Source organism: Lates calcarifer, linkage group LG16_LG22 (genome assembly GCF_001640805.2).
Source record: "Lates calcarifer isolate ASB-BC8 linkage group LG16_LG22, TLL_Latcal_v3, whole genome shotgun sequence".
Taxonomy (NCBI): domain Eukaryota; kingdom Metazoa; phylum Chordata; class Actinopteri; family Centropomidae; genus Lates; species Lates calcarifer.
In genome coordinates, this window is record NC_066848.1 from 1,037,218 (window position 1) to 1,062,662 (window position 25,445).

A 25,445-nucleotide genomic window follows, 5' to 3' on the forward strand; every position below is an offset into this window, starting at 1 on the left:
TGAAACAGTCCACCACTGAGTCATCCTGCACAATAGGCTGCATAAACCTGCACCTGCAGTACCTCCACACAAAATACATGTTTCACATGAGGAGGACAGCCATCCTATAGAGATCTTCTCCAATTGAATTTAAATAGGATGATTACTGTGGATGACAGATAGACAGATAGCCCTCAGCCCACTTCTCCAAAATACAGAAATTAGATTTTTTCCCGTCAGGTCTTTCTGAGCCTGTGTGTCTCTGGCTCTGCCTCAGTGGCGGTAGGCGATCATTAGAGCTCTTTGCTCCTGGCAGCTGCACACTGGTCCGAGGATCTGGCTGTTGTCTGGGAAGCCCGGAGCACGGAGCAGCAGCCAATCCCACCGGACTACAGGAGGAGAGGAGGCGCAGGCCACACTCCTTGTGCAATGATTGGTGCATTGTTTCAAGGCACTCGCTGCATGGCAGATTGACAGAGTGGGATGCATTGAAAGAGGACGATAGGAAGGGGAGAAGGTGAGCAGGGAGGGAGGAAGGGAAAAAAAGCAGGAGCGAGTGCCTGCTGCCTGCTGCTCCTTTAGATAACAGATTTCTTTGCAATTGTACTTTCAGTCGTGGAGAATATTTAAGATCTGAGGAGAGGAGACTTAAAGGACAGTTCCAGTTTCATTACAGCTTTGTATTTATGCAGTTTTGACCATGATGTTTATCTGTTATGATACAGTTCTCCTCACCACAGTAACTGACAGCTTGCTAGACTCCTCTCCTGAACAGTGACCACAGCTTTGCAGGTCTCCATGTTCCATGTGGCCTACTTGGACTGGTGAGGATTTGTCAGGTTTTGTCAGGACATGCAGCTTTAGCTCAGTCTTTCAGCATGATGTAATGTGTGTCATCCAGTCCATACACGTATTCAAGAGTCTCATTCTAAAACCAGTAAGCTAGAAACATTAAAAAGTCAGTTGGAGACATCATTTCTAACCAGCTCCTTAGCTACAGTGAATAAAATCTGCTAGCGACAGCTGTCACCTCAGCTGGCAGAACTGATGGTGAAGCTGCTTTTGTCTATCACTGTCTAAAATCAAGGACACTGTTTTTAAAAACGAAACTAAGAACTGCAGGTGGTACAACTGACACTATTATCACTATCAGCTGGCAAGTGTTGAACAGTGACTAAAGGATCAGGCCTTAATGAGTGGACATGCTGAGACCTTGAAACAAACTCCATCAGTCAAACAATTTGATGTTGATTTGAAGCCAGCTTTTCTAAACCATGTTAATATTAATAAGAGCTCAGTATAAGTGTGTAACAGCATTTTTTCTGTTAGTAACAGAGACTTCAGTGATTAGACCTCACTGATGTGAAGCACTTCACAAAGCACAGGACCACAAAGACACGAGATAAGACAGAATCCCTCGAGCCTCTGCTCTGAGGTGAAGCCAGCAGGTGGGTGAGAGAAACTCTCAGCTGAATCTCCCTGATCATGCTGATAGTGACACTGAGAGCGAGGTTGTGGGTCACAGACAGAATGACAGGATCACAATATAATGTATTTATAGAACAGCATCCAAGGAGAAATTTGCTCAAGGAATGCAGGCAGAAAGATCTTTGGTCAGATATGATGACATGAGAATCGAAGTGACAGACAAAATTACAGCGGGAAGAAATAGCAGAAATTTCTCTGGAGATAAACAGACAGAACATTAGAGAAAAGATTTCCCTACACCTGAGAGGCCGCTAATAATCCCTCATTTCACAAAATAGCTGTGTGTGCAGGCACAGCCATGAGAGCTGTATCAAATCTAAACTCTGATGGATGCTCACTATAGACTGGGTTGTTTCTTTAAAATAAATTTGGCTGACCCGTGTACCAGTGTATAAAAGTCCATAATGCTCTGTTTTAATCCTGTGCACATTGTTTGGTGTTTTTGCCCAGCTGCTCCGTGTCTTCATGGGACAAGCAGCTGTATGAAAATGACACGGCTATGTGACATGGAGATCTCTTATTTCCTCATTCCTTAGGACATGTACTGTCACATCCCATTATGGTGCAGCAGCATTGGGAATAGAACAGGGCCTGACAGACTGAGATGAATTTAGATGTAGCGATCTTGTCTGGGATAAGCTTTAATAGATTACATTTTATGGTGATGCAGCCTGTCCCTTGTCGCTCAATGTGCACTTATCCTCTGAGCTTTACACATGCATGGCCGCGCACACAAACACACAATCCCAAACAAACACACACCCGCCCACTCTCATCAAGACTCTATCTGTCCCTCTCGCTCCCTCACTGTCTATTACTCTGTCTCTCACTTGTCGCTTCATCACAATATTAGGCCGCGGTGTTTGGCTTTCGCTCTCCACCTGTGTCTCGTCTCTGATGAGATTTGGAAGCTCCCTGAGTGATGCATCTGGTTTGCCTTGACATTAAGGAATCAGATGGTCTAATGTTAACGGCACCATAATTGCACAGATTGAATGCGGTGTTGTTCTGACTCGCCCTTGTCTCTCCACTCTATTTTTATCAGGACAGGCCCTGGAGCGACGGGGTTGTTAGCGGCTAATGGTAGCAAAGCAACAAAAAACCTCAAATTACATTTGGCACTTGGGATTTAATGGTTCAATAAAAATCAGTTTTACCCACCACTGCCCTCCTGCCCACCCATCCCACCAACCAGCAGCTTGCCTCCTCCACTCCAGTGGTCTCATATCTGTGAAAGTGCACTCCAATAACTCTCTTGATGTAGACTGGAGCTTTTTTTATGGCTGTGCTGCCATCCACACTCCAGATAGCTTTTCAATTAAGACAATTGGCTCCAGATGATGTGGCTTTAACTTGTTTAAGCCACATCATCACATCATTGATTTTCAGTTCCTGCCCCTCTACCTGTAAACTTCTTTTGATATTGGTGAGTACCATAACAAACCCCGATCTGTCCCCCCTCCCTCAGGTCAGAGTCTCAATCAATATCATTGTGGTGAATGAGTTTATTCTAGCCGTGGGTGAGTGGCCTCTCACTCCTGCTGTTTGACTGTACCTGAGTGACCTTGATGAAAAATGTTTCTCTAAAGTGATTTAGTTTATGTCAGTGTGTGTAATACAGCTTGAATATGAATCACATTTGAGCCAAAATTGGGGACAAAATTAGAGGACGACTGCACTCGGACTGGATGACAGGAGCATAGACTCACTACGTTGTCTTAAAGAACGCTACCATCACGTCTGAATATGAAGTACAGACTTCCGTTTATGCACTCATTCAAATCTTTTTCTCCTCCTGGGGGAAAATCCAGTGCCTCCCGATCCAGCCAGTCATAATTTATTCATTAAAAGCCGTTATCTGATTATCTCCATTAATCAGTGTTGTGTGCTCCTGTAAACAGAGCGTGAGGACAAAGAAGAGATCCACCTGAACTTGTTTCCAGCTCCTCACGCCTGCGGCACAGGAGGAGAGCCAGCGAGATTTGGGTTGTGAGCGAGTGCGGGCGTAGATTAAGAATTTATAATGTGAGAAGTGGGGGTGGATAGGGCCCGTGTAACAGGGGACGCTAAACAAAACAAGCCAGTGCCAAACATGGAGCCAAGCCTCTCCTCGCGCCCATGAATAATGTAGCTGAGGAAAACACTACATTCTGTTGTCACACCACAGCAGTAAACAGACAATTAACATAATAACACACACACAGGCACCCATGCAAGCCACGCAGTGGAAGGTGTGTCCTTGCTGTGCAGGGTAGAACTAATTGTAACAAAGCTCTGCAGATGAACTGGGTTACACACAGGTGAAAACCAAAGCTCAGAATACAGTAAGAAAGAGAACTGTATTTTTTCTCGTTGCTCGCCCTCTTTGCAGACTTTCAGTTTACCCTGCTTTGAAAATCTGTCCTCCAAAAAGTATCTTTGTTCTATATTTATCCTAATGCCCTCATTCTTATTCAGTCCAGGCCTTCTCATAGATTTCCTTATTCACTACTTATTTGAATGGGATTTTCAAGGCTGCTCTCCTCCCACTGCAAGTGCAGGAGTTACTGTGGTTATCATCACTAGGCGGTGGTGTGGTATCACTGATGCTCTCCTCATTTATTTGGGTCAATTAAGGCATTAGCCCATTAAACAGGGTCAAATTTAGGACAGGGTCAAATTCTCTCAGTCAGGGATCTATAGATTTCTGTTTACATCTTGGAAGCAGCACATCCCTTGGAAATACAGCCCAGTACTTGGCTTTTGTCTGCCTTTTATATTTTTGAATCTCTTTTATATTTTTTTCTAATATGAGCCACAAGTCTGCAAAAACATTTAAAACCCTGAGATGCTGTTTTGTAGTATTTGGTTTGCCTGTAACAGAGGTCAAAGCGTCTTCGATTACCAGCCTGCATCTCCACAATAACCAATATGTCCTGAAAGTTGTAACCTTAAGATTTCAGATTCCATTTTGAGCAGCAACTGGTGTATCTGCAACTAAACAAACTCATATTGTTTAGACAAAGAAAAAGATACAACAATGACCCACTGTAATTTCAGGGTTTTCCACAAAACAGCTCTCTCCATCTAACAGCTCACTGTGGCTGCTCATTACTGCATCACAGAAAGAAAAAAATCTGCTGTGGAAAAAAAGCTGAAAAATTACAGTTGTCTTGTTTTCTGTATTTTTGTTTGATGATCGTGGTTAGGCAAAGTGCGAATGGCGGACCCTGCCACTAATGATACAAACTACAGTATACAGTAGAGAGGAAATTACAGAAAGTACAGAATGCTGAAAACATGTAGACCATAAATAGTACTGCAAACAGAGTTTGATTTCATGAAAATAATAAGGATCATATTATCAGTCAACACCACTGACTGCATATAACGATGGATGACACATCTCCGCCTCCTCCCTCTGCACGAAAATGATACGAGCGCTGCCATCTTTGCTGTGGCGACGTCATTTAGACCCAGAGTCTGTGGCGTGTACTTGCGTGCACAGGTCCCATCCACTAACATGGAGGAGGCAGAGTTCCTGACTCATACTGAAACCAGCCCGATGGTTTTGGGGAAGTGTCATGGCGTCCACAGTCATTGGTCAAGACATTTACCTGGCTCCTTCAGCCCCTGGAGTTGTGCTTTGGCCTGGATTGGCAGCTTTGGAAGGAGCTTTAGTTGGAAATGAGAAGGTAGATGTGATATATTGCGGCCCTGAGGAAAGAGATGGATGGCAGAGTGTGTTAGGTTAAGTCTTGTAGATATAGACCAAGGGCTGGAGTTCCCATGGGGGGGCAACAAAGGTCGATGGTGTTTGGGATCGCATGAGGAGTCAGTTGTGTGTTATCCAGTGCACCTCTCCTTCTTCCTCCCTCCCTCCCTTGCCCTGGGACCAGGGACTGAGGGCTGTCTATGGAAGGTCATGGAGATAAGGTGGAATGTTGTTCTGCTGTGGAGATAGGGAACTGCAGCAATTACTGCAGCGTCAATGGAAAGGCCTTTAAATATCTTCCACTCACTGAAGAGGGGAGGTGGGGACACCTCCTGCCAATTGTTCCCTTGGTGCATTGTAAAAATACAATCTCAACAAGTCGTTTCATTTTATATTCATTTTTAAATATCCCTGTAATGTCAGTAATTTTCTGTAATTTGTCCCCAAATATTATCCAGGCCTTTCTCATTAGGGAGTCTGTTAGAATCATGCAGTTTTATTTTATGTGTGCTTTTCTTACCGAAACTTCTGAACAAAAGATTTCTGTACAACATGATGCAGAAATGATGCTTACCAGTCTAATAAACTCCAGTAACTCATATTCACCAGTTTAGGTCTTTGAGAGATGAACACAGTTTAAATTCTGACGTTTTGTTTTGGTCTTACTCACTAACCTCTGAGTAGCAAGTCGTTTCTTCACTGTATCTAATCCAGTCAGTGAACTCGTTAACAGTGATTAACAGATAATGAATGAACCATTCACATCCATATGATATATGCGATGATATAATAGCACAGAGACAAAGAGACAAATGTGTAGGTCTCCTCTAAACTCTCATATTGGTGCGGTGCTTAAACTGGTTTCAAGGTCTAAAGATCAAAATATTGGCTGTGTGAAATTACATTTGATCCCTCAGTGACAGTGTATTGTGTGGATGAGGGACAGCAGTGAATGTTCTGTGCATGGTGGTGAAATGGGACAAACTGCAGGTGATACAGTAAGTGCTCATGCATGCCTGCATTCATTTGCATGTGAGTGTATCCAGGAATTGTCTCACGCTGATTTGATTCTCACGTCGTCTGCGTTTCTGTCTGTCTCCCTCTGACTCTCACTCTCACACCTTAATCTGGGATCTGAGGCGAGCAGGTACCTGAGGTGCTTTAGCTGAGTGAAAATTACATTTACACTGACACAGAGAGGCAGGTCCATCCCTGGAGTGGAACTAAAGTCTGGCCGGTGCTAGCTGCTGTCAAGCATCCATTCTCATACAAATCTCCCTGGAGGCTGCAGGTCTTTGAGCAGCTTGTTTGAGGGAGATGTGTCACCACCGTGGTCTCATTGAGCTGTTCTCTCATTGTCTCACCCTGAGCCTGCCTACACTTGGGCTGTTTATGTTTCTGAGTAAGTGGATGTGCAGTGAGATCGTCTCCTGTCTCAGTCCAGTTCTGCTGTATATGTGCCTAGATGTTCATCCATATTCATTTGTTTATAGTCAAACAGTGAAGTGCAGTGTGAAAGTGACGAACACAGAAAGTGTGAACCTTCTGTTCAGGACCAAGCAGCAGGTGGACACAGTTAGAGAGTAGCAGGTGAACGTAGTGGAGCGTTTGGTGGAGACCAAGCCAGATGAAGGTTGGTCTTCCTCTGGATGTGTAAATGAAATGATGTGATACATGGAGATGAGATACATAAGGCCACATAAATGAATACTGTTTTAACATCAATATAATTATGCAAGAAATTGTGAGATAACAATGATCCACTACGCTACAGTCTATCATTAACATCATGATAATAAGCTACTGAAAGTCAAACATTATCAACAGATAATTCCAGGAGAGACGTCACAGTAAACTGTTTGATTGATGACAAAACTATTGGAGAAGCAATTCACAAACTCAAGAGCAAACACTGAGCTCAGTCCTGTCAGCAAAATATTGTTTTTAAATGGTGATCTTGAGGATAACCTCTTTAAGGACATGGAAATGAGTGAAGTCATAGCAGATGGACTTTTAAATTAATCTGAAGTCGAATCAAGGAGCAAATCTTTGTACTGTATCTGCCGCAACCTCTGTGCTCAATTCTCTGGCTGTAATGACGCCTTAATGGTAGTGCTAACCTCTTCTGAAGAGAGTGGCTGAGACAGACTCGCTGCCATAAAGTGACCAATTAGCTCCCACCCCTGAGATCCATGTAGCTCAGATGCTGTGACATAGCAGCAGTCACCGGGGGGCATGTGGCAGGGTCTTTAGTCTGATGGAGCTGGAGATGGCCAGCAGTGGTAGCCTGGGGTCAGAGGATGGCAGACAAACAGCTAGATAGTGTCTCTCTCAGGACAGAGGGGACAGCAGCAATGAGCTTGTTAGTATAAATCAGCCCCCCACCCCCACCCTTACACACACACACACACTCCAGCTCCCTCCATCATTATCACAGCTGAATCCCACTCCAGTCTGACACTGGAGAGGAGAGTCAAGGTGGAGTACGTCTCATACCATGCTGTTTGTCTGTGCATACTTTATGGATGCTGCATATTTCAATCTCATGTCTGGTGTAAAATCCTTTGGCTGAGGGAACATAGACACACATCCTCTGATGCTGCATTTCAGTGAATGTAGAGTTCATTACACTCTCCAGGTAGTTTGTCCAACCCTGTCAGTAACCAGTGTCCATACAGTTTACAGTCTACCCTGAATAATTAAAGCACGGATGGTACCCCTCTGTGAAAAAGACCAGAGCTAAACGCTCCTTAAACTAAGCTGCAGAGGTAAATCATCGACTGCGCGGTCCGACTTGGAACAAGCACAAAAATCAATCAAAAACAATCACTCCACGTCTCTGTGTTCTCCCTTTTTAGAGGCTCTAAAGCTTGGATCAGGGATGATTGTTGCATTCTGAAGCGTATGTTAAAGGGGCCGAGGAGACAAAGGTCAGCTGGTTGTTAACACCATTACTTTGCTTGTTTCCTAATCAGGGTGAAAACAAATCGTTGATGAATGACTTGTCTCACTCTCCCTCCCTCAGTCTCTGTCTCTCTGTGGTCACTGTGTACACTAAGTGGGATGGCTAATAAGTCCCTGTTGGGTAACATGGCTGGCTCCCAGCTAATCACTTTTTGAGACAGAATCTTCAAAGTGTGCCCTCTTGTCTGATGCTAATCTGGGCCAAGTGGGGGCTCTGTAGATGGATGAGCGTGGGCTGTGGTTTGATTGGCTTGAGTTAGCTCTGCTCCATCCAAATCATCTGTCCCCTTATTTCAGTAATGTGCTATGGATGACTGTGTAAAAACCTGATAAATTGATAGCTAACACTGACATTATTATGCGCAGTCATTCAGTACAGATACTAACCTTGGACTTGGGTCAAAGACAAAGTGAAATGTTGCGTGTGTTTTTACGTGCTTGGCGAGTACATGAGGAAAATGTGTCTGATTAACTAGAAATGAATTAGTTGTGATTGAGTGGATCCTCTCCTCCGTTAACCAGACAGTGTTTTAAAGTTCCCAGCAGAGCTCCAACAAAAGAGACTGCACCTTCTGGGACACTTGAGCTTCAGTTGTTGATAGTTTGCAGTATATGCTGTTAACCTTTGTAGTACTTTGTAGTGGAGCTTTCTTTTTGTTGTAATCTCAGTGTCTCTGGCAACAGGACAACTTAAAACACTGGACCTGTTATTGGAAAATAAGCTGAAGAGTACTCACTTCTGTCTGTAACATATTTGCAGATGTCTAACAGATAACAGAGTCCTTACTTTTGATATCTTTGGACAGCCTCGCTGCATGGACCACTGAGCACAGACACGTGCAGTGGTGCTTGTATTATGGCTTGTGTTATAAGCTATAGACAGGTGGTGTTGCTGTACTTCTTGTGGCTCTGTAGGGTCCTTATATGAAGCACATATGTGCCCCATTAAAATGACACAGACTGTATTCATAACCCTGGAAATGTCACAGAATGTCGTCTGGTCCAAGTCAAGCTAACTTTAGCTTTGTTTCTGTGTCATGGTATTAATTTTCTCTGGGATGCAAGCAGCTCACCTCTCAAGGTAGCTGCAGCTGACAGCGTATGATGTGTGTCAGAACACCCACAGGCTGTTGTTTTCTATCATATTCCCTCCATGAATCAGCACATCTGTGCTACTGTATCTGGACTATTTCTGTCAGTACTGTGGCTCTGTGTTGTGCTGCCTGCCATCCTCCTGTGTAGCAGAGAGGAATGGTTGAGGAGGAAGAAGGAAACCATCAAAGAAGAGGTACATGGCTAAACACAGGCTGAAAGACAGAGGAACTGATGAGGGCTACAGCTTTCTTATGTCAGTTATTTTGTGATCAGTTGTTCAGTCTGTAAAATGTCAGATTTCAGTGAAAATACCCTCCACAACATCCCAGAGCCCAAGCTGACGTCTACACATCACTAAAGAACCTGCCAGATATCCACATGTAGAACTGAACTGACGCTGCCTAAAAATGGCAGTTAATTGATCATAGACTTGGCAGTAAATTAATTGCGAACTATCATTTAATCATTGGTATTGTTTGGTAAGGTTTCAGCTCTACCTGCTGGTAGGCAGCCGTCACATTGCTGTGCCTGTGTGAATGTGTGAAGCAGGGCAGCATGACAGCTCAGCAGTTAGCACTGCTGTCACCTCACAACAAGAAGCTTCAGTCACACCTGGGACTGTTCTGTGTGAGGTTTGGACTTCCTCCAAGTGTGTTGGGTTAGATTTCAGCTCCCACCCACTCTGGTCAGGAGTAAGCAGGTGTAATACCTCTGGTCTGAGCGACTGGGATCACATGACTGTAGTGAAGGTGTAAATGAATCACAGGTGTCATCTACAGGAAATGAATACAGCCATTATTCTGTATGTGAAGGCTTCAGTAGCTTGGAGTGTTTGGGATTTTTCACTGTCTGTAGTTAATAAGAACAAACTCAGTATGATTAATATGTGCAGCAACATTACAGGTCAACAACAATACAGTATGACAGTGGTGTGTGAGTGGGGAAAGCTCGTGCAGTCCTCAGTGATACATCACACCTTCTCTATGGTGAAAACAAGCTGTTCCCATCAGGTCACCTTCCTCTCGTGCCCAGAGATCCTTTGTATCTTCTAGTACAGCTCTGTTAAACAAATCTTGAAGATATGAGGGGCGTGTCACTCGCATTGTTGTATTAAAGTCTTTCCCTGTTTCCTGGTTGACACAATGAGAATTTCCTAAAGGAATAAACCTGAACATAACCTGAGTCTGGCCTTGGCCCTGTTGCAGGTTATTCCACATCCTTCTCTCCTCTCACATCCTGTCAGGTGCCTACTCTTTAATAAAGTCATAAAAACCAAATAAATAAATAAGGAATAAGCCGCTAAAGAGAATTGATGTTGAAATGTGATTTGATGTGTTTTTAGCACAGATAGTAATCCTCCAGACTCCTGCCTACACAGCACAGGTTCACATGCTGCTGTTTTAATATATTTCTTCTGGTCACGTGAGCATGTCACTCGCTCCGTCCGACCACTGCTATTACCACATGGCTCAGGGCAGCAGTTTACTGCGACTGTGCTAAACAGGCAGTGGATTGACATCAGCTTATTACCCCTGTTTAACAGATTAAATGGCTGACGAATCGAGTGCAGATCCCCAGGGATTTCATTTGCTCAAAGTAAGCTCTGATCATCATCTTTTTTTCATCTTATTAAGAGAATTGCGATTCCCATCATGACCATCACTATCATGGTGCTGGAGAAATTGCTGCCTGCCTGATTGTTCTCATTGGAGTGATGGTCCTGATTGTAAAGCCTCCTTCATCTCTTTTCACCACATGTATGAGTCAATTGGCTCTGGTCCCACTGTAGCTGGGGTGTGTGTGGGGGGGGTTGACTATGGATGGGATCTTCATTGATCAAAACATGGAGGGGGATGGGAGAGAGCTGAACAGCCGGAGCGAGCTGACTATGGTAATGCTTCAACAGATCGATTAAAGGGATGTGCGTTTGAGGCAGAAGAGCGCTCCAATAAATCCTCCATCCTACCCTTGCTCGCAGTGAAGTGGATTCTTCAGCATGACCACGACTGGGAGACTCGTACAGAATACCAAACAGCAGCTATGGACAAACATCAAAACAAATCAAAAGTGCATGTGATACATGAAGTGGGTAAATAAGAAACAGGAGGAACTGTTTCCTTTTTTCCTACATTTACATTTACATGATCTTTTGAGATCAGATACCAGATACTCCAGATACTGGAGCTAGGACAACGTTAGCTTAGCTTAGCTTAGCATGTCTCTGTGTCAAGGTTTAAAAACCTCCCATTTCCTCATCTAACTCTTGACAAGAATGTGAATAGTTGTATTTCCCACAACATCAAACTGTTCCTTCAAGGCTGACTCTGTAAAGTTTGTAGAACGATTCGTCTTTTTTTGTGCGGCCACTCTGAGCGACGGCGTCATCACTGTGTGAAGTCACACGTCATGGGCCAAAGTCAAGTTGTAAGTCTTAAGTCATCAGAGTCATGGAGTCTGCAAGTCATGTAACTCAAGTCAAATCTGATGTGATGTCAGTTTTTATTTCTATAGTTCCAGTTCACAGCAGAGGTTATCTGGAGGCGCTGCACATACAGAGCAGGTCTAAACCGTACTCTCATATTCTAACATTTACAAAGAGAGTTCCACCATGAGCAGCACTAACATCCATCAGTGAGCAGCCATGGTTAAAAAGCTCTGAGGAGCAGAAGTGCTAAACAGAAGAGGTGTATTTAGGTGAATGATATATCTCCAGCTATGACTGTATAAAGAAACACACCCTCTATTAACTTTATAAATGTGGAGGCTAGAATTTTAATAAAACCAATCTTATGTGACTAAACAGAGTGGGAGAAAGCTGTGTGCTGAGAGGGTTTGGTGAACAGGCTTATTCGTGTTTTTCTGGATTCATCCTGTTAATCTGTTAGCAAAGATGCTGACGTCTGTGTTTTTCTGTGTGTTCCATGAAGATCTGTACATGTCGTGAGCTCCCATCACAGACCACATGCAGTAACATCAGACTCACAGAGATGAACAGTATAGGAGCATAATAAACAGCCTGCTGGCCTGGAAATGAGTTTGTCACTTTTGCCAGTGAGTTCATCATCAGCCCGATGAGATAAAGATGACCACTGAGGCCATTACAGTTTTATTTGGTGCCGTTGAAGGATTAGTGGGAAGGGATTAATATGGTAAAAGGAGGCCATAAATATACAGCGCTCCCCTTCCCTTTTTCTGTGCTTTAATTTCCCTCCTAGATCTGCTAGATTTGCCCTGGTGATGGCCAAGGGCATTTTTTCCAGACGTTTAAATGAGAGAAGCATTTAAGACAATCACATCTCCAGACAATGCTAATGGTAGCTTAAATACATTTAAGCTAAGTGATACCTCTTTTTGAATTTCCATATATTCATATTTAAAGTTAAGACTGGCCATGTAACGTTCTGCCTTCACACAGCTTCCTGTGGTGGATTTCATGTTGTTGTGTTGGTCCTGGCTGACAGGGCATGTTAGTGTGTTTGTGTGATTGGTTCACGGCCTCCCTGCTGCGGGGTTCAGCTATAAGCAGCCGGCTTGTTGCATCATCTACCACGGTGATGGGACGGTAGAAGCCCTGTTACGCTGTTCAGCCGCGTGTGTGTGGAGGTGATTCATCTCCAGAGCTTTGTTCTTTCTCCTCAGCAGGATTTGTCTTTGGTATGCAGTCTGCGACGACCCCTCGACCCCTCTCGCGTCTCATTCATTTACACAACAGCAGGTGTGTGTAGGTGCGATGCGAGGGACGATACGGTCTGCAGCTCAATGCCACAGAAATCCTATAGAGCTGCTGCCTTAGTTAAATTAATGAGCAGCTCTCAGACTGCTCTATATCTTGCATCATCATGCTCACAAGAAAATGTAATATTTACAGTTTCCTGTGGCCTGATCAGATCACATATAAAAATTTAATTACGCCTGTTTTCTTTTTTTTAATCTTTGAAATCTTAACAGTTTGATCTTTGCTGAGGAGGAGGTTGAGAGGGTGGTTCATCACGTTCCCATGTGGTCTCCAGCCAGCCATCCCACTGTGGCATGTTGTACTCTGGTTTTGCTGATGAATGACCCCCAGTTCCCCACCGTCATGCATATTCATGTAAACCCATGTTGATGCAAAGGCACTTAACACATGAAACGCAGGCTACCTCCCCACCCTGCCACCGTGGAGGGAAATTGTTAAGTCACGCAGACTCGTAAGCAGGTTACCATGGAGACACCTGAGCAGCACTAGCTATACCTTCTTGCCAGTGAATCATAAATGGGAGGAAGGGCTATGGGCCAACATATCTCAGTGGTTATTACTATCAGCTAATACACACTATACATCATGTAAAGGAAACAAGATACACACTTAAATCCCCTGTGTATCTGTGTGTGTGTGTGTGTGTGTTTGTTTTACAGCAGTTGGATTCATTACAGTGTGAATGTCAACTGTTACACTCCGCAGTGTAATTATTTCATTCAGTTAATTTGTTGAGTTCAGTCTTTTCCCTCAAACTGCAAACTGTTTGACAGCACACGTTTATGAGATCAATACTCGCCAAAAACGGAGAGATTGTCATAAACACCACATGCGCGCAGAAAATCAAATAGCGACTGAAAAGTAATTGAATGATTCAATCTGCCGAGCACACACACCAGTTCACATTCATTTCACCTCCGAGCCGAATCTCAAATTACAATCTGAAAAGGCCCAAAGAGACCGCAATTGTTCTGCCTCCTCTCTCTTCAAATGGAGATCTACTTTAATCATGTTGTTGAAGTGGAATACACACCTTCTGGTTAAATGTACGGTTCTGACTGCAGCGCGAGGGACTGGACAAGTTGTGACATTTGATATCTGTGCAGTACATTTGTTCCTGGCTGGAGACGCAGTGTGTCTGAAATAACGCCGCCCGACAGGTGGAACAGAAGTGAGAAATCTATTAATGAATTAGCAGCTCAACATGACCTTGATTGCATTGCTGTCTTGTCCTTTCTTCTCCTGGACCGATGACCCAAAGTAAGTGAAGGTTAATCTGGGAGTAACTGAAAAAACAGAGCTTGTGGATGTACTGAACTGAGGGGGGACTCTCATACGTTCATCCAGCGGGCAGGACCCTGCGGCCTAATCCAAAGTTACGACTGTGTTTCACCTCTCGGGCAGAGCGAGCACACCCACTCTGTGTGATAGCCAACTGTTATTGCTGCACCAAATGGCCGCCCATTAATCCTGTCCCCCTGCAGCTGAATCAAACTTGAGAAGCGTGAGTGTGGTGATAGTAAAGCACGACCTGGACTGACTCCAAAAAGGTGTGTGTGTGTGTGTGTGTCTGAACATGTGTGTTAATGTGAAAGGTAAAATGGTATATTGTCATGGACCAGATGCTGACTCTTTTCTTTGGATTCCAGTCATGCCAGTTCAGTCTTCTTCACAAACAGGCCAATTATATCTGGTTCAGCAGTGCTGACAATGAGCATGTTGGTGAATAAATAGGTAATGAATGGTTTAGAGTGAATGAATACATGAATAGATAAAAGGCTCAGGGTAGGTGTTTGCTGGAGAGTCATTTTCTCAACCTACATGGAAAAGAGTGTGAAGGCTATTTATTTAATGACACATCCAGACCTTTATACTGTTCATTAAAGCAACACAATGTAACTTCGCTTAGCAACAGCGCCCCCCTGCAGTCAGGAGGGGTCATTAATTCTGTTGGACTTTGAGTATGAGCAGCCCACTGGTGTATACTACCCATGATCCCCTGCTCCTGGAGCAGGAAGTGCTGCTGCTGTAACAAACTCACCAAACTCAGTTTCTAACTCTTGATATTCCCGTCAGTTTCCTGGATATCAGAGATGAACTCTGGTTTTAATGACTTGTAAGTCTTTTTAACTTCCACCTGATTCCAGCAGTTTCAGCTGCTGCCTCTCACTCAGTTAGAGGGAGGTCGAACCTGAGGAACCACAATTACACAGAGAAACAACAGGCTCTGTTCTCCCTGTTACACTGAACCATCCCAACAGTTTTGAAGGTGATATTTTGAGGTAAAATATTTACATAACGCTTTAAATTTATGTTTGTCAAGACTGAAGAGTTAAGAGTTATTAATTTTGTCAGTTGACTTACAACAACCTCTACAGCAGCGCTAATCTCATTCACACTTGTCAACATCTTTCTTTTGTTATTTGTAGCTACTATTTTGGCTCTGCTACAGGAAGATTACGTCCCCATTGTTAATCAGGCCAACAAAGCTCAGACGTGTCTCAGTCACTGAAAGAAATGGATCCAGGCCAGTACAGTGGAGGTCAGTGCAACTTCAGCCTAGGAACTGCATCCATATTGAACGATTCTGCGCATCACAGTTGACATCCAAAACCAACACTGAGAGCCTCTTCAGGTATTAGTGTGCGGAATCGTCCAATGTCAACATTTTGACTGGATATAAGAATGTAAACTGGATGTTTTAAAATGTCTTCATGGTTTGACACAGCGGTACGGTGTCATTTTTTGAATCTTGGCGAACTGGTCCTTTAAGAAGAAATGTTAGACGACTCAGAGAAATGAAAAAAAAAATAGGTTTGTTTGTTTTTCTTTGTGCACCCAAATTGTTTCTGATCATCACAATGCTGCATGGAAATATGTACTTTCAGGAGACACTGCGCTGACTCACTGTCATCTTTGCCTTCACTAACAATGGGTATGAGGCTACACTGACGTGGCATCAGGAGACTGATGAGACAAACTCCTCTAATACATTTCTGGATATTCAGGAAGCTGAATATGGCCAGCCAGGTTGTGTAGAGAGAGTCATATATTTGCATTAATTAATGCTGTAGATCAGTGAATTTCCCTTCCAGGATCTGTTCTGTCTCAAACACTTGGCTCCTTTTGGCTCATTATCAATCACCCTGCAGCTAATATGCTAGTTATGCTTTTACACACAATGAATTCATTAATTTCTAATCCAGGGTGTCTTTTTAATCAAACAATGCTGTCCATCTGTTGCAGCCTCTTGAATGTTTTTGTTAAGACACAACCCTGTGATGTGCCACTCTGAGTCAGAGCTGACTGAGGAGAGTGTAGCTGACAGCTGAAGCACAGCTCTGCCTCTCCAAAGAGCCTGATTTCCTGTTCAAATCTGCTCAAATGGCCCCCACCCCACACCCACCCAGACCAACACAACCCGTCTGGAGGAAACAGACTCTTGTTGGCATGGCAACCATGGAGGACTGTGTTTAATTTCTTTTGATAAGTAATGCTAACAACACTACAACATAACAACGCTCAAGAGGAAAACGTCTTTTGAGCTGCAGCCGTGGCAATCACTTCAGTAAAATTAGGTTTCCTTTGTTCATGTTTTTATGTCAGGCAATTCAAACACTCGAACCTCGAAAGCAGCTCCAGCAGAGACGCGTGTACAAGGTCTTGCTAAATGTTACTGGTGAGCAAAGTAATTTATTTTCAGGCTCAAAGCATCATGGGTAGAAGCGACCCCCTGAAGTCTCCTGATGTCTACCTATTTGTCATGGTCACTGTGTCTTTGACCACGTCCGAGCTGACAGGACTGCCAGTGATTACAAAAAAAAATTTATGCAAATCTCCCATCATGCTCGTCAGCAGTTCTTCTCGGCTGGGGCCGAGCTCACCAAGCTGCCCTTTGAGCTAAATTCATTTCATTCATAGTTAATTTCCAAGTTGCCGCCTGTGCAAATAAATAAATGTATCTCTCCCACAGATATATCTACAAAGGCACAGAGCCGGAGCTTTTTCTAATTTTGGATTATACAATAAAAAACACTCACTGACTCTCTTAATTTTCACCTCTTTGTCTAACCGCGTTTGACAGTAATCCCCCTGTGAAGTCAAGGAGCCATGTTTAAGCGTGATGTTTATGCTGTGATTTGGTGGCTGCCCCAGGTCAAACACCGCTGTTGTGTTTTGCCCTGCAGGCTGTTTTGCAGTTTTGTGGTTCTATCAAGCAGAGCTGTGCATCAAGGAGCAGGTGGAGGAGGACGGAGGGAGGGAGGTGGATGAGAGGGAACAGCCTGAAATAGGAGGTGACTGCTGACATTCACCTGGATGCCCTCTGTAAGGCATGGAATAAGTGAAGGAAAAAAAGAGAAGGGAGCATGATCACCAGGCTGGAGCGAGAGACGGAGGGGAGTGTGTGATTATGGTTACTAAGGCTACCGCATGCGGCCCTGTTAGAAAGGGAGGGGCTTGGAGGAAGGTCAGACGGCTGAGGTACATCCAGCTAAATCAGCTCTGAAGTGTGAGGTCCCCGGTGGTGTTGGGGTTGAGGAAATGTAGCTGTTTAGGTTGCTCAGGAGGAACATAGATTGTAGCTTAGAACGGGACCTTGCACACACCGTGGCTTATAGCACACCCTCTGGGCTGTAAATCCCTTTGATACGCCACATAAAAGAGGATAAAAGATGTAGAAAGAGATGAAGAGACAAGTATACAAGATAAGATTTCTTTTTGTGAGTTGTACGCTTTGAAAACACATCCCCCGGGGATGGAGGTCACCTGGCATCCATGCTCGCTGTATGACGAGGGAGCCCTCGGATAGCGTGCTAGACCCGTGTTAAACTCTGTCGATTGTCACCAAGGCTCAAATCCTCTCTGGCTCCATCCCTGATGTCTGTATCCTATGATGTCTTGGAAACAGGCTGCCAAGCTTAAGCTGTTCAGAGAGAGGAAATGATGCAACATAAATTTCAAGGCAAGGCTCCTCTGTCTTCCCTCCTCTCCATTCACATACACACGCTGCAGGATGAAAATCAATAGCCTTTCAAGAGTGAGTCAATACAGAAACTGATAGCCAGCAAAACCCTGTGCTGTAGACTCACCTCTGCTTCTTCACACCGTGGCTGTAGTGTAAAGGAACTGTGCTTAAACACACCGTTGCTCTTTGTCAACTATGTACAATTATTTTAAGAGCAGGGAGCATCAAAACAAAGCAGACTCAAACCTGTCGTCTCCAGCTGACCCACAACACTGCAGCCACAAGAAACATAACAACAGACAAATGAGGCCTGGTTTCACTTGATGAAGAAATTTGGCCATGTTTCTCGTGGACATTGATTGGGCTGAGCGTCTGACTAAGCAGCTCCCCATTAACTGTAAGGGCACTTTATGGGCATCCACATTCATCTTGGGCAGGAAGTTTCCCTCCCCTTCAGGCTCAAAGTGCTGATCCTCTCACACTGGAGGGTGACGTGATTGAAAGCTGAACAAAACAGACTTCATTTGGAAAACGAGCCCCCGCGTAACACAATCATTATCTTTATTATGAGCACATACAGTATCATCATTAGCATCATTCTCCATTAGGGTCACTGACTGAATGAATGCGTTGGGACCTTCAGTGTTTTTGTTTCTTCACAGAAATCGACTCCCGCAGCAGAGATGTGTTAATAACCTCGGCTGTAAGGTTTATTTCCCAGTTTCCGTCTGTTTCATGCACTTCACTGTTTCATACTCTGATGAAGGTCACTGACCAGAAGATTGAGAGAGTGCACTGCACTGTAGCTCCACTTCTCCAGTTTTCTGGATAAAATATTGAACAGATGAGAGCCTGCCTGTTCCCTCAGCTGATGGGATGTATGGAGCTGAGAGCGCGGCCACACGTGTAGCTCTTCTATGCTGACGCTGTCACTTTGGAAGCATTTTTATGATTAAACTTGATCTGTTGGCAGGGTTAAGTGCAGCCTGTCCTGTAAGTGCTCTGAGTCCACACACCCTTGAGCAACATTTCTGTCCACCAGGGGCGTCGATTCACTGAACCCTCAGCTGTGCCAAAAGTTCCTGCAGCTGTTCTCATGTAGCTCCAAAAGGCTGGATCCTGGTTTTAGCACAGATTTCCTTGGGGCAGGACGGACACAGACTTCTGACTGCTAATGTGTTATTTGCTCAGTATGTAAAATGATCAGCCACAGGTCATAAGAGATCAGAGGGACTGTGGATCTTGAATGCAGCTCTGGTGGGATTTCTGTCTGCACAGGGGGGTTGTTGGACTCAGAAATAAAAAGCAAGTTTACAGGATGAGTTTGGATTCACATGGGCACAAAGATGGCGCGTGTCTACACCTTGACATTCCCAACCCATGCCTTTCTCCCAGAAACAGCTCCTTTCCCCCCAAACCTTGGCAGGAATGTTTTTTCGGGGGTTCTCTGGAGTTTCTAGTCGGTGAAAAGAAGATAAAGTCAGACCGGTTGTCTCTTTAAATCAAGCTGCAGTGTTGATGTGCCCTCAAGCTGAAATGGTAAGAACCATTTCCACCTCTGCGGCAGGGAGCCTGACCAAATAGGCGCACTAGAGCGCTTCAAACGTGATTCTCATTCCCTTGGTCACTTGTGGTCTATGGTCGCCTCCACTCCTGGAGAGGAAAGCAATTTGTCAGTCTTTTCTATGGGAGTTTGTTTTTTCCCCCTGCGCATCTCGGAGACATTATTTAATTTTTATTTTCCTCTCTTTTTTTGTTCCATCCGCAGAACTCAGTGGCAGTCGCCTCAATCCATTTACCGCTGGCTGGTACGCCTATCTCCTCCTCTGCGCTGCAATCTGTTGATAACTCCACTTGCAAGCTGCAGTTTATTGTGTTTCGCAATGGGAAACTCTTTCCTTGCACGGGGAATTCGTCAAATCTCGCAGATGATGGGAAGCGTAGGAGCGTTTCAACACCAGTTGCTTTCACCAAATTAGGTAAGAGGAAATCCATTTTTATCATCATGCCTGTGATGTCAACGCTGTACTGTAATGCGACTCCGACTACATGCTTACACACACACCGTGTATCAGTTTGTTCTGCGCAACATGCTAACACACACGCTTCACAGCCTCCTGTTCATGTTGTCAAATTCAAAGCAAAGTCCTCATTAACGTGAATGAATGATCTCATACACCTCTGTACTTTGAGCTGCTCTGCCTCTGCTGCAGCTTTCTATATCACATTAAAGTTGATGTCCAACACTTCACACAACAGTCTGTCAACAACAGTCTGACACATGAGTAATGTCTACATAATGCGCGCGCGTGTGTTGTGCATACAGGAGTTAGTATGTGTATGTGCGCGTCCATGTCCACGCTGCTTTTGCCACAGCACTTACACACTTTCCACTTGGTTTCCTTAATTGAATGTGTTGCTTTCCTTGCAGATGGGTGCAGCCTCGGGAGCGCCGTGCACTCCGTTACTATTGCTCTCAGGCACTTCGCACTGGGTGTAGACCCCACCGCAGCCTATTGGGATTTTGACCTGCTGGATGGACACGGTGGCTGGAGGGCAGAGGGCTGCCACATAACAGGCTCCGGGGGCAACACGACCACTATTCATTGCACCCATCATAATAACTTTGCTGTGCTAATGGTGAGTAGTCCACTGTGTGGTACCAGTGTCATTCATTTTAACACATCCATGCCCCCACATAACGTGTCTCCCACTGCTTAGGGCCTGTTATGGATCAAATGCATCTTTTTCACCGTGGAATAGATGGAGTCACGTGTTGTAAGAAGCACTTCATGCAGGGACCTTTAAAAGCTTCCTTTATTGTTGCCCCTTCAGCAGAGGGAAAGGATTTGTCAAATGCGCTACGGGGATTTATTGGCTTTGGAGTGTGCGCTATGCTAAATTCCCCCTATACCCTGGAAATGAGAAGTTGCGTGTGTTGTATAGTCTGCCACCTTTTTCCGAAAAGCAGCACAGCAGCTGAAATAGAAGCGATGCTCAAGAGAAGGAGCGCCTTGTCAGGAGCTATTCGCCTCCGAGCGCAAGTGGTGTGCTAATTGGCTGCAACCATCGCCGAGCAAAAATGTTGGACTGTAAAACATAGCATTGTTCTCCTGTGTCGCTCAAGTTGGTCTCGACGCCGCCGAGATGCCTTCTACTGACGACGTCCCCCTGTTCAAATTGATTTCATGAGGATAATACCAAAAGCGCAATGGCATCGCATCGCCCAGTCGCTCCATAGAGCCGCTGCGCCTGGTCCGCTTTTTTTGGATGAAAAGAAATCCTCCGGATGTTTACCGAAGAGTGGGATTCGTTAGACTGGGAGGTCAGTTCTCAGTAGAGCATGAAAAGTGTTGTGCTTGAGATGTCGGTGCTTGCCGAGTTGCCTTTTTACCTGCATATTTTATGAAGCCGCTGTTCAATTCCGTTGTTGTTCGTGTGTGGAAATGAGCTGGCTCGGAAAAAGCCGCATAGGGATGAGAAAGAGTGGGATACAGAGGGAAAGCGGCGAACGAAAAAAGGCATGGGGTGCTCAGAGGGAGAGAGTGGGGTGTCTGTGGAGAATACTAAGCTGTTGTCAGATGGAGAGCAGATGTCAGATTGTCATTGTGCATGTATTTTTCTATCAAACACAGGCATGGGGAGGCGCGCCGTCACTGGGCACCTTGTGGCTGTCACAATAAAGCGTGATCGGCATTTTTGTCAAATTTCCCGGCAGCAGATTAATGATTTGAACTTCAAGACACGTCCGACAAGTAGCAGGTAGTCATAGCGATGGTGGAAAGCCGTGACAGGAATGTCCACATTATGGTCTTAGGCGAGCGTTTGCGCCGGGGATTGCGCGTCTACTAATGCAGTCACCACACCCGCCTGGTCTCTGCAGTGCCCGAGAAAAGGACCCTTATTTACGGACTTGTGACATCATTCTCTTGCTGGCCTCATCTCAAATACTGTATGTTACAACAATGACCCTTATAGCCGAGGGCGGCTTCTGCAAGTACCAGACCTGTTGCATAATCTTTTCACGTCAAACTGAGAGGAATTGCCTCTGACTGGATGACTGCAAGTTGACCATGTTTTAATTGACAGTATTTACAAGTGAGCAGATGCCATCAGTGAAGCTCTGATGTGTAACTGGTGAAGTGAAAGCGTTGAGATAACACAAAGCCCTCTGCTTTGGTGTAAAGGAGAACAAGTTGTAAAGTCTGTATGACCAAAGTTAAATGATCCAGCTGCTGTGACAGAGTAAAAACGACAGGTGATGGAGGAGTCGGCATTTTCTGGGTGTGAAGTGTTACATCACGACATAATATAGCTGTATCACCTTCCTCTCCTCTAAATGATACAGCTGAATTCCTTGTTAGACCAGCTGTCTGCACTACACAGTGCAAGAATCCATCTCATGTTGCATGTGTGATGTTGAGGGTTAACCACAAAGCATGACAGCTTTGAAAGATGAATAATGCAAGAAAATCATTTCAAAGAATATGGGTGGGGGGGGGGGATGCCTGAAAGGCACAATGCAATATCCAATTCCTGTTGATCCACATTCAGTTCTTATGGGGCTTAGTGTGTGTGTGTGTGTGTGTGGAGATGATTAGTCTACAAATAGCATGACAACCCAATACAATTGTCCCTGGGGACTGAGGTTTGGGATATAAAAAGTACTTTAATGAGAATCTTTTTGACTTGGCTCAGAAAGAATTACATGGTGGAGAATCTCCCTCCGCTGGCTGTGTGATCAGAATGCCAAATATCTGACTTGGGACAGAATCTGTGTGGAAAAACTCAGCAGCCTCTAAAGCTTTTTGTTTGAGCATATATTATACTCCCCCTGCTGTGGAGTTTGAAAACTGATAGGTGTAATAACTGCCTCGTTTGGTTGTTCTGGCGTTGGAGAGCAGGTCAGTCACTGACCTGTTACACTGGAGACTCGTGATCCAGATTGTTTCAGATGTGGGTCAGGTAGTGAGAGACAGCATGCCTCCAGTTTGGGTTTTTTTTTTTTCCTGCACCGAGCTGAACTTGAAGCAGCCATTCCAGATTTCAGCACCGGGGACAGTTCCCATGCTCCTCTCCCTCCCCCTCCCTCTGCCCCCCTCCCCCTCATTCTTCCTCCCGCAGGCCTGTGTCTGTCTGAAGGAAGGGCTGACTCACTCGTTTACAGCAATGCAGCCTCATCATCTGTCTTCATCACAATGACAAGCGTCAACCCCCCCCACCCAAACCCCCTTTTTAAGCCCCCCTCCCCAAAAGATGCATCTCTTCTCTGCAGCCAGACTCTGCACTGTATGTTCCTATTGTCTCTGAGGCAGCTAATTTTATTCATGTATTTATTAATTTATTCACTGAGGTGAGAATGTAGATGAAGGACTTCCTGCGTTTGATTGCTGCAACGCTCCAGACTGTTTAATATGCAGGAGCAGACCTTTAGAACGAGTGACACACAGAGGGGGGGTGGCTGCCTTTTGTAAGTATCCAATCATAACAAAGGCCCTAAGGCCACAGTCCAATAAGGGAAGAGCTGTTCAGAGATGTATTCCCACACACTGTACAGGATATAATGAATATGTGAGGCAGAGTGGGAACCTGGAAACAGGAAGCTTTGCATCACAGTTACAGTAGAACAGGTGACCTCCTGGTTAAACACAGTAGAGTCTCATACAGTGTGGATGTAACTGTGGATGTAGGCATCTGTTGTTGATGAGGAGAAGGGCAGATAATGATGAAGAGATCCTGCTTTCAAAGTCTTATAAAAGTATAGAACTGTATAAATACTGCATCGACGAGTCCACAGGGACTGATACATTATTACACTGTTAGATTACTAATACTGACGCGTCAGTGTGTGAGCAGCAGTTTACTGTTGTAGCTGACTGAGGCGGAGCTTCTTTTAACTGCTCAACAGTTTATACACAGCAGTATTTTAGTCCAGTGGTTCCTAATGTGGAGGCTGAGCTCCTCCACACAGTCACACAGTAAATCTCAGGGGGTTGTGAGATGATCACTGGAGGAGGAAAGAATAAAAACAAAGTTTTGCTCACTACATTTGCTTTATTTTATCTTTTTGTGTATTTTATTTTGCTGAATATTGGAGATGGAACTGCTAACAACTGGTAGACATCTGAGAGTTTGTCAAAGCTTGTTTAGATTTTTGTTGTGTAGTAAGGAAACTCCGGAGGAGTCCTGGCCTGTTGTTTGGCTTTTAATCCCGTTTCCCTCTTTGAGTTTAAATATGTTACTGAAATATTTTCGTCGTCGTATCAGTGTGACGTGTTTTTACCATCAGAACTACTACAATTTATTAGTTTCCTGGAAAATTCTCACTCACCAGCAGTGTCTTAATGTGACCTGACCGTGTAACCTCACCTGTAATGGAACATATTCTGACGTTTCTCTCTCCTGTTGGCTGCTTTTGGGTTATAATCCCATGATCAGACCTCAGGACCGTGAACCTTCTTATGAACAGGAGGTGAGACACAGATGGGAGAAGGATGAGAATATGAAAATGCTCTTGCGTCACATTTCAAGCTTCAGGATCTCAGAATCAAAATCACCAAACAGACTAGAATTCTTTCGTCTTTGCTCCTCCGTCTTGAACCAAACCGACTAAGACAGGATCCCATCTTGATACATTAGTTCTCATTGGCTGAGCCATCCACGGGCTCGATACCCGTGTGACATTACTGCTGACTGCTGGAGCTGACCACACGCTCCTGTCTCCCATATAGGAGAACAGAATACCAGTATCGTACAACGACTGAGAGAATCCATCCATCCCGTTCTCTAAACCGCTGATCCTGATGACTGAGAACACAGGAGTAACCAGGCTGCATCTCACAAACAATAGATCAGCACAGCGTTGGTTTTTTTGAGACATCTCTAAATGTTTATTGCCTCAATTACTATCATCATCTCTGAAAAGGTAGTAACTCAGAAAATGAAGGATGAATGGATGAAAATTAGAAAAGACTGGGCTCATCAATGCCAAGTGGCTGTGATGACAAAAAAACACATCTTCTAAAATTTTAGTTTTATTCAAATCCAACCCACAGTCGGTGTCTGTTTTTCAGCATATAGCTTTCTCAAAGTGTTGTGTCCTCATTAGTCATTTGTTCACATCTGTGCTCAAGGCAGACATAATGAGACACCGAGCCCAGTTTCTCACAAACGAGTTTGGGCTTCAGTGGAGTTAACTCCATCCTCACGACCCGGACTCTCCTATCTCTGAGACTTCTTCATACTAAAGCAGCTGCTGGTGTGTGTGTGTGTGTTTTAGGAGATGAAGGGATTTACAGTGATAATGACGATGACCTGCTTAGATATGCATCCACGTCTCATAGCACTGTGCTGGCATTTTCTGTTGATATGCATTGTAGTGGGAGGGGAAGAGGGAAGGGGTGATGACAGATTGTGATATCAACAGAGAGGAGCTGGGTTCCCTGTGGTTGTGTGTTAGGTGATAGTGGATTAAAAAGGAGGTTTGTGTTAGAGAAGCAGGGTGTAATACAATATGCACCTCT

General features: G+C 44.5%; 1 protein-coding gene across 1 annotated transcript in view; it reads left to right on the top strand.

Annotated features, from left to right (window-relative positions):
* LOC108890399 (adhesion G protein-coupled receptor A3) overlaps window positions 1–25,445 on the top strand; it is a 131,796-nt gene that overhangs the window by 67,591 nt on the left and 38,760 nt on the right. The window contains 2 exon segments of the mRNA XM_051076685.1: window positions 19,691–19,901; window positions 20,354–20,562. Of these exon segments, the coding sequence (XP_050932642.1) occupies window positions 19,691–19,901; window positions 20,354–20,562 (420 nt within the window).